This window comes from Parasteatoda tepidariorum, chromosome 3, assembly GCF_982258835.1.
Source record: "Parasteatoda tepidariorum strain Cologne lab strain chromosome 3, Ptep-v5.0, whole genome shotgun sequence".
NCBI classification, from domain to species: domain Eukaryota; kingdom Metazoa; phylum Arthropoda; class Arachnida; order Araneae; family Theridiidae; genus Parasteatoda; species Parasteatoda tepidariorum.
Genome location: NC_141757.1, coordinates 53,972,960 through 53,982,431, shown reverse-complemented (window position 1 = coordinate 53,982,431; position 9,472 = coordinate 53,972,960). Strand labels below are relative to the sequence as shown.

Below are 9,472 nucleotides of genomic sequence, written 5' to 3'. Positions count from 1 at the left end.
AGTGCTTTACGGTAGAACAGTTTAACGAGGACCAATACCGCACACCCTTGGTCACTACGCAGACTAATCCAAGAGGTCACCCACCCGCACACTGACCGTAGCCAGTGATGCTTGACTTCGGTGATTACAACTCAGGAACTGAACAGTTTATTTAAATATAAAAACCAAAATCTAGCTGTTTTTTTACACTAAAAGTGGCGCCTCCTCCTACACTCCTTTTTTATTTACTTTTTTTTTTTTCAGTTTCCTAGTTTAAAATTCATTTAATCAATTTTCTCCCATTATCGGAATTTTCTCCCAGTGTGTGAATGCGCTCCCAAACTTACTCGAGTGTGCGTCGGTCTGAATGCTGTATACTGAAGTTTGAAGTTTTGTTCTTTTAACTTTAACCATGTCGTATTCCTAAGTAAATAAACAAAAGCCGGTATTTTTTTTCACAAGTACCAACTTTCATTTCAATATTTATTTAAGTAAAATAATAATAGTTACATGATTAAAAAGTATGGATTCAGATATTATAAAAGCCTCCTCCGAAATAGTTAATCTCGTGAAAACAATATTGAATCCAGTAATTGATCATAACTCTCGTACAGCTGCTCATCGTGTAAATCTACTAATATTTGTTTATTATTAGAGTTTTAGGTGCTTTATGAAACTAGTTTAAATGTTTGTTTATTTCATTTTTAGATGCTTGATGATTTCAAGGATAATTCCCAATTATGTGCGAAGTGCGGATTTTTTCTATCAAATCACGAGGAACCTACCATTCGTCATATTGGTCTCCAGCTGATTGACCATTATATAAAGTAAGTTTTAATAACTAAATTTGCTTATAACCACAAATTCACCCATTGCGCTTATTATTTCTTAAAAAAGGAAATAATAGATAGTTAGGATAAAGGAAATAATAAATAGTTAATTTAGTTAGATAGCTATTTGAAGATGTTTGGTTCAGAATTTTTCTTTTTTATAATACAATTACTGGAATTAGCCAAACATGCTTTATGATAATATGCTGTCCAGTGGCGTGCGCAGAATTTTTTCAAGGGGGGGTGTTCATAATTTTCTGAAGCTACTAAAAGAAATTCGAGTATGTAATAAAGCACTATTATTTCTCTAATTTAGACAGCAGACAGTTTTGACTTTTTATTTAGACAACATTGTTTAGTTAAATTTTGATTTGATTTTTTAAGTTTAAGAACATAATGTAATATCTTCTCGCATGTAATATCTTCTGAAAAAAGTCCAATGTCATATGGGTGGGAAGTAACACTTTGAGGGCCACTTTCACATTCATTAGATTTTGTTATGCTAGAAACGTTTTCTTCAACGAAAGTATCACATTTCTGTACAACAGAAAAACTTACATTGTACTCCGTTCCCCTTTTTATATAATTTTTCACCGCATCTCCAAAATTCTCGAATTGTCTCAAAGACGACAGAACATCTAATATTCCAGAATCATCGCGTAAAGACCTCGTGAATGACAGCCAGTCTCAAAAACTATCGCGACTGGTAGAACAGAAAGGAACCAGTCCATAACAGTACCACGTGAATTTGGTTTCAAAAGTACAACCCTATTATAGTAAATGTTTTTTTCAGTATTCTGAGAAATACCGTGAGATAAAAAGGTAGGCATAAGGCAAATAAAAATGTATAGTCTTAAAAAATAATACCCGCATAATTTCTACTAAAATGTTTATTTTTGCCATTTTGTCTGAGCTCAAGGGGGGTGTTCAAACCCCTAAACCCCTCCCTTGCGTATGCCACTGATGCTGTCACTCATAAATACTTATGAGCATCATCATAATAATGCTTTAAGTTTTTTTTCAATGATAATTAAGATTTATTATCAAGTCTTCAAATATTTTTCGAAATTTATATGAGCATGAGCATATTATCTTCGTTTTAGAAATTTCAATTCCTGTTGCTTTTGAAGTAAGTTTTGCCAATTTACTATTGTTACTCCTACATGGAATAGTGCTTATCACCACCTCTCTTTACAATTTACTGCAATGAATAATAATTTTGCATAGTTTTATTTAATTTATTAATTTTGCATAAGCATGTTTAATTTCAATATCAATTGTCTTGTATTTACGTCATCACCAAAATTCAAAGAAGTGAATTATACTATAAAACATTGTTTAATTTATTATTTTTTAAAATTTTGTTTAGATGAGGAGTTAAATCATTTTGGAAATATTTGATTATTCTGTCTTACTTAGCATTTTAATAATATGATGGTAATGGATAATATAAAGTAAATTATATATGTTATAATAGGGGTCTGTCCAGGGCAAATTTACTATTAGTGGTACCTTCACAAATTCATTGTTCGATCAAACGGTACTTTCACAAATTCTACTTTGAGTCAAACGGTAGTTTCACAAAATACATTTTTTTAAAAGGCAAATTTTAAAATTTTCCTCCATGCCTTTTGAAACTTTGTAGTACATTTTTCTTTTTTTTTATGAGTTAAGTAGTAGTAAATAATTGCATGCAATAAAATTATGTTTGAATATATATTTCTTTTTTTCATTGCTGAAAATTTCCGTCTTTATTTATACTTATAGATATTTAATTTTTACAACTGCTCAGTATTAACTGAGTACAACATCAAAACTTGTCTGAGTATGTTAATATTGTGGCGCTTTTGAATACTTGTGGCGTTTTTGAATAATTTTAAATAAAGGATAAATAGAAGTATTACTTTTAACTAGTAACATTTTATTATTTAAAAAATGATAATTTCCGTAGGGACTGGTAAAAGCAGTTAAAGCCTTATCGTTTTCACAAAGTTTTATTTGATGAAATGAAGCATTAGCGTCCAACGTATTAAAATAATTTGCTCCTCGTAATGAATTTAAAATGTCTGAAATAAGGGGTAATTTATAAGTAGAAGAAACAGTTATCTCGTTGAGTTTACGATAATCTACGACCAAACGATATTCACCTGCTGTTTTCTTTTTAACCAAAATGAGCGGAAATGAATACCGACTTTTTGATTTTTCTATAATTCCGGCATCTTCTAAATCAGATATTTGTTTACGAACATTTTCACGTAATGCAATTGGTACTGGAAATGGTCGACACTGAATGGGTGTGGAATTGGTGATTTCTATTGGAGGGGCTTCGAGAGTGCATTTACCGATTGTTTTCAATGTTATGCTAAAAATATCAGAAAATTCAAAAATTAAATTTTTTAATTTTTGTTTTGCGTATAAAGGAACACCTGACCAATCAAAATGCTCTTCCTTAAGTTCTTGTCTCCGTAATTCGCGAAAATTTTCATTTGATTTAATATCTATATTTGGCTCAATATGAGCTATTTTACTATGTTTATTTAAATGTAATTTGTTATTTGAAAGATTATTGACAACCAAGGATATAGTTTTGTTTTTGTTCACGGTACAAATAGAACGATGAATTTCAATATTGTGTTGGGAATTAGTGGGTTGTACTAAAACATTAGTTCCTGTAGGAATAGAATTACTAATTTTTACTTCAACTATTGAAGAACTTTGTGCTGGAATTTTGATTTTCCGAGAGAGTTTACCGCAGTGATTTACAGTTATGTTATTATTTACTTCATTTTGATATTTTACAATCAAGGTTTTGCCGCCTGAAAAAGATACCGACTGATCTTTAAAACTTATGGTACAATTAAACGATTTCAAAAAATCAAAACCTAATATGAAGTCGTAATCTCGACTGAGACTGCCCTGAGTTATCAAAACTTTGTGTCTTAAAGGTTTGTCTTCTATTGAGAATGATAACAATGTCGTTGAACTTATTTTTATCTCCTCGCCAGATAGCGTAGAGATTTTCATGAATGGGTCAGACTGAGCTGTTTCGACATGTTTAGATGAAATTTGTTGCGATGCTTGATGGCTCATTAATGAAATGCTAGCTCCGCTATCTAATAATGCCTGAAAAGTTTTATTTCCTATTGTAATTGATATGATGGGTAACATATTTTGAGAACTAGTGTTAAAATGTGTGACCCCTGTTACTGTTTGCACCCTATCCGCTTGATTAGGGAACTCGCGGGTTTTTAACGATTCCCTTATCGGTTTAAAGGTCCTCTACCCTTTGAAGTTGACATTTGCTGATCATAGTTTCGATTTCGACCCCTGATAGCATATGATGGAAATTCGTTTGGTTGACATGTATTTTCGTGTACATTATGTCGAGTGTCAAATGAATCACGCCTGTTTTCAAACGACCGATTGGCATTACGAGTATTTTGATAAATGCCCATAGGGTTTTTGTTTTCGAATCGTCTTAATGTAAAACATTGTGAGGAGAAATGATTTGTTTTTCCACAATGAATACAAGGTTTGCGATTAACAACATTATGATTTCTAAATTTATTACTGTGTTCCCTTTCTGGGGGGATTTGCGTTGAAAGTTTATTTATTTGGCTACTTAATGCACTTATCATTTCGTTAGATATTTGCATGTGTTTATCTAAAACTTGCGATATTTTAAGATCTAATGTATTTTCTTGGTAATTTGGTTTTGTTTCCATAGCATAATTATGAACACATTCAGTATTAGTGAATTGCGAATTTATTTCATCTAAAAGGGCGTTTTCAACAGCCGCTTCGAAAGTAGTAGGATTTCTAGTTAAAGCTAAACGCTTAAGAGCTGGTTCTAAGCCTTCCAAGAATTTAGCGAGTTTTATCTGATCAACTATAGGTTCAGCATCTGCTTTTGACGCGTTTTGTAAACCAAAATAGTTGATGGTTAAGTTTGACACTCTGGTTGAAAAACTTCGAACTGATTCACCAGGGTTCTGCTTACAGTTGGAAAATTGTTGCTGTCTATGACTTAGCGTAGTTTTAGTTTCAAAATAATTCTTAAATTTTTTTGCTATCGATTCAAATTTTTTTTCGTTTATAAGTTCCGGATCTTCGATAAAAAATTGAAGTGCGGGCCCTTTGAGTTTAGACTTTAATACCGCAATTAGTTCTGCGTCATTCCAATCAGCAATTTCACCGATTTCTTTTAGATTGTTGAAAAAGTAATTAACATTTGAAAAAATTTCCCCATCAAAAATATTAACTAAGTTCTGATACCCCGCTATTTTATTTGGATTCGGATCCATTTTTTTTTCTTCTTTCGAGCAGTTATTCGTTGTACGAACTAATTATGATCTTCTCTTAACATATTAACACAACATAGAATAATAAAATAGAACCTCAATTAACCTATACAAACTATATTGCATTCCAAACAGTAATGATAACAAAATATTGTATATGTAATGAATAAAGCATAGTACCATAGAAAAAAAACAGTCAAAATATACAAAATATATTAACCAAAGAGATCAGATGACAAAAAGTAATAAATTGTTTTAAATTAATTAGTTTTAAAAGCATGGCACACTATACAATTAAGTTACAACGCTGATAGAATTTTTTTCATTTAAAAATCCGCATTTATTAAGGCACCACTTGTGGCGTTTGTGCATAATTTTAAATAAAGGATAAATAGAAGTATTACTTTTAACTAGTAACATTTTATTATTTAAACAATTTAAGAACTAACATAGGTATATTGAACAAAAATTTAATAATTAACAGGACTATTTTAGAATTAGAATATACAATTAATTCAACTTATTTATACATTAATTCTTACGTGCTTTTTAGAATAGATGGAGAGAGACTTACCAAGTTTAGTCATGGTTCGGCCTTTTGTCACTTAGGCTGATTGCTTTGATTGCTTTTTCAACCCTTTCCTTCGGCTGCTTTTATATCGTATTTTTTGGGTGATAAAAAGTTACAAATCTGAGGAAAGGTCAAGTTCAAAAGTCATTGTTGTTTTCGAGTTTGTCCCGTGATGGGTCAATCACATGATGGGGGTGACATTGTAAGATTTAAACCTAATCGTTTATTTGAATTACTTTATCCGTATTTAACTTACTATTTGCCGATGGAGATTTCCCACAGTAGTTTCATTTAATCGAAGACTCTGAAATGTTCTAGAAATCTAATCTTAGCCCTTTCTCTTGATTTTAATTTTGAGTGACGATAAGCGTCACAATATTAAAAATCTGACTGAGATTTCAATATGCTAAATGTATGCTGAGTACTTGGTAAAATACTAAATAAAATGATATTGTGTACATGTAGTGTTGACTTTTTAATTTTCACAAGTTATATCTTAATTTTCATGAAATAGGTACCTTTTAAAAGAAACCTACACAGGCCCCTGTATAAGTATTTTTTTATCTTCTGATAGCAGTATATATATATATAGGAGTCTGTCCAGGCCAAGTTTATACCGTTTAGCGGTACCTTCACAAATTCAACTTTAGGAAAAACGGTAGTTTCACAAAATAATTTTTCTTAAAATTTTATTTTTGTATCCCATACGAAACGATAAATTCATATTTTTACCATATTTATGTGTTGATTTTTTAATATTGTTTTTAATTTTCACAAATTATGTCTAAATTTTCACAAAATAGGTACCTCTCAAAAAAACCTAGACGGACCCCTGAAAAAGATTTGTTTAAAACAATATAGTTTTTGAGAAACTATAAAGTACAATGCAAATTTATCAAAAATAAGTGTTTTTTTATTTATTCGTTTTTTAATTAATATTTTTTAACTTGCAGATTCCGTTGGAATGAAATTGAAATTTCTGAAAAAGTTTGGTTAAAGGACAATGTAATGAATAGTATTGCTAAAGTATGTATTTGTTATCCATAATTTAAAAAAAAAATTCTTAAATGAAGTATATTAATTAGCATTATAAATTTTATGTTAATGAATAGGTTAAGTTGTTTACTATAGTACAAAAACCTCAAAAATTTTATAACAATTTCATTATTATCATCTTAAATTTAATTTTCGAAAGATTTATTCAGTGATGGAAAATTAAACAATCAGATCAGTCTCTTTCATCTTGATGTTTAAAATACCTAAAACTATGTTACATTTTTTCTTATTTTATTAGTATATGTTTGAAATCACCAAAACATGACTTGGACCATGAAAAAATGATTTCTGGTGATTTGAAGCATCGGTGATCATTGTTAACAATTGCATCAAACATTCTTAAAAGGAGGTTACTATTCATTATTTTAAGTACAGTGCCCGCCGCTTTATAAAATCAAATCGGCAAGACCCGAATCGTTACAATATTAATACATGTTAAAAACATCCTTTAATAAAATCAGCACCGCCGCTTTTTAAAATCAAAATTTTGACTACATAATAAATCAAAAGTGCGATATTTCAGCTTTTTTTGTTCTTATTTATAAAATTTTAATTTTTCGAAGTTTAAAGATTTTTTTAGAAGAAGCAACAGTTACTCACAAACCTGTGAAACAGGTGTGATTAGCACTTTCCTGTGATATACATAGTGTAACAGTTAAGGAAAAATGTGGGTGGTAAGCGGCGAGTTCATAGAAATCAATTTAACAGTGTCGATTCCTTGACTTAAATGAAGTTTGGAGAAACCCATCTCACTCAACAGAGGGTCGAAGGGGTTGAATTCTTATCTTACTTTTTATTGAATGAACCATAGAAGGGAGAGAAAGAAGTTTCTTTTGTTATAACAGAGAACATGAATAGATTTCCAAAAACTGTCTGTGCGCATGTTCCATATTATTTAGGCCATTTGAGTAAATTATAGTTAGAGTTAGAGCACGTATCATTTTTAAGTTCGTTTGGTGCTAAATTTTATCAGCATGCTGAAAAGGAAGGATTTGAGTCTTAAAGATAAATTCGAAGTGTTGCAAAACTATGATAAGCTTCCTAAATGTAGTCAATGTGAAGCTGCAATTAAATTAGGGATTTCCCAAACTGCTCTTTTCAACATTCTGAAACAAAGGATAAATATTTCCAAAGAAATAAAAAAGAATGGAAATCTGTCAAGAAAGCGTAAGCGTGAAGGAAAATCGGAGGAAATTGAAATGGCTCTGTTAGAATGGTTCAAAAATGCACGCGAACGAAGAATTCCAATTTCCCGTGGAATTTTATTTCACAAAGCACAGGACTTTGCTAACTTATTTGGTGATTCTGATTTTGAAGCTACAGATGGGTGGCTAACCCGATGGAAAGAACGCAACAACATTGTCTATCGTAAATTGCATGGTGAAAAGCAAGATGCTGATTTTAGCTCTGCCGCCGATTGGGTAAACGACGTGTAGCCAACACTCATCAAAGACTATAAACCAGAGCAAATTTTCAACACAGATGAAACAGGATTATTTTTCCGAGCACTTCCTGAACACACACTGCTGTTTAAAAATGAATCGACTGGTGGATGTAAAAAAATGAAGGAAAGACTAACCGTGCTGCTAACATGCAACATGACAGGAACTGTGAAAAAAAATCCTTTAGTGATAGGAAAGAGTTTAAAACCTCGATGTTTTAAAGGAGTAAAACACCTGCCCACCAGTTATGCCAACAGCTATAACGCATGGATGACATCCAGCATCTTCACAAAATTTCTTCTTGAATGGGACAAGGAGCTGAAAAATGAAAAGGTCTTCTTACTTTTAGACAATTGTTCTGCGCACCCTGCTGATGAGGACTTGAGATTGAAAAACATTAAATTAGTGTTTTTGCCACCCAACACTACAGCTATTATTCAACCCCTTGATCAGGGAATCATAAGATCATTCAAGTTTCATTACAGAAAAATGGTTGTTCAAAAAATCATTAGTGACATAGACTGTGACAGCTCTTCGGAACTCTTAACTGCAAACAAACTATCGAAATCCCTTAAGATTTTGGAATCAATGCATTTGATTCGTAACTCATGGGACATTGTTTCAACCCAAACAATATCAAATTGCTTTAAAAAGTGTGGATTAAGCACTGGTGATGGAGCTGATAACTGTTTCGAAGAAATGCTCAGCAATGAAGAAAATGAAATGGACGAGAATTTTTCATGTTACGTAGCTATTGACGATCACCTACAAACATCAGGAGAAAAATCTGATTCTGAAATTGTTACTGACATCAAAAATTGCAAAGTTATTTCCAATCAAGAAATGGAGGAATCAGACTCAGAAGATGAAATAAACTCATCAGTGCCATCTTCAACGGAAGTCAGAAAAGCACTTAATGTATTGCGGCAAGCTTTAGAACAAAGAGGAGGAAATATCGAAAACTATAAAAACTTCTATAAACTCTCAAATGATGTTGAAAAGTTAATTTTAAATAGTGCAACTCAAGCAACCATTGATCGGTTTTTTGCAAAAGTTTTGTAAATTTAATCTTTTATAGGGTTTTACTTTATTAAAATAATTAAATTAGTTGAATAAAGCATTAATGTTGTCATTATTTCAGCTTTTGAAGTGTGTGCATTTAGAATATATTTTAAAAATGTGATTTTTTTTTTTTCAAATGCTGAATCACCTCTTAATAAAATCAGCCGCTTAATAAAATCAAAAGAGCATAAAACGAAAGTGATTTTAATAAACGGCGGGCACTGTATCTAA

General features: G+C 31.2%; 1 protein-coding gene across 1 annotated transcript in view; it reads left to right on the top strand.

Moving 5' to 3' along the window:
- Positions 1-300: 300 nt before the first annotated feature.
- Positions 301-9,472, top strand: part of Ranbp21 (exportin-5-like protein Ranbp21) — a 53,155-nt gene continuing 43,983 nt past the window's right edge. Inside the window, exons 1-3 of the mRNA XM_087159345.1 lie at positions 301-604; positions 688-806; positions 6,635-6,707. Coding sequence (XP_087015471.1) covers positions 503-604; positions 688-806; positions 6,635-6,707 — 294 coding nt within the window. The 5' untranslated portion in view covers positions 301-502. The remainder of the gene's footprint in view (positions 605-687; positions 807-6,634; positions 6,708-9,472) is intronic.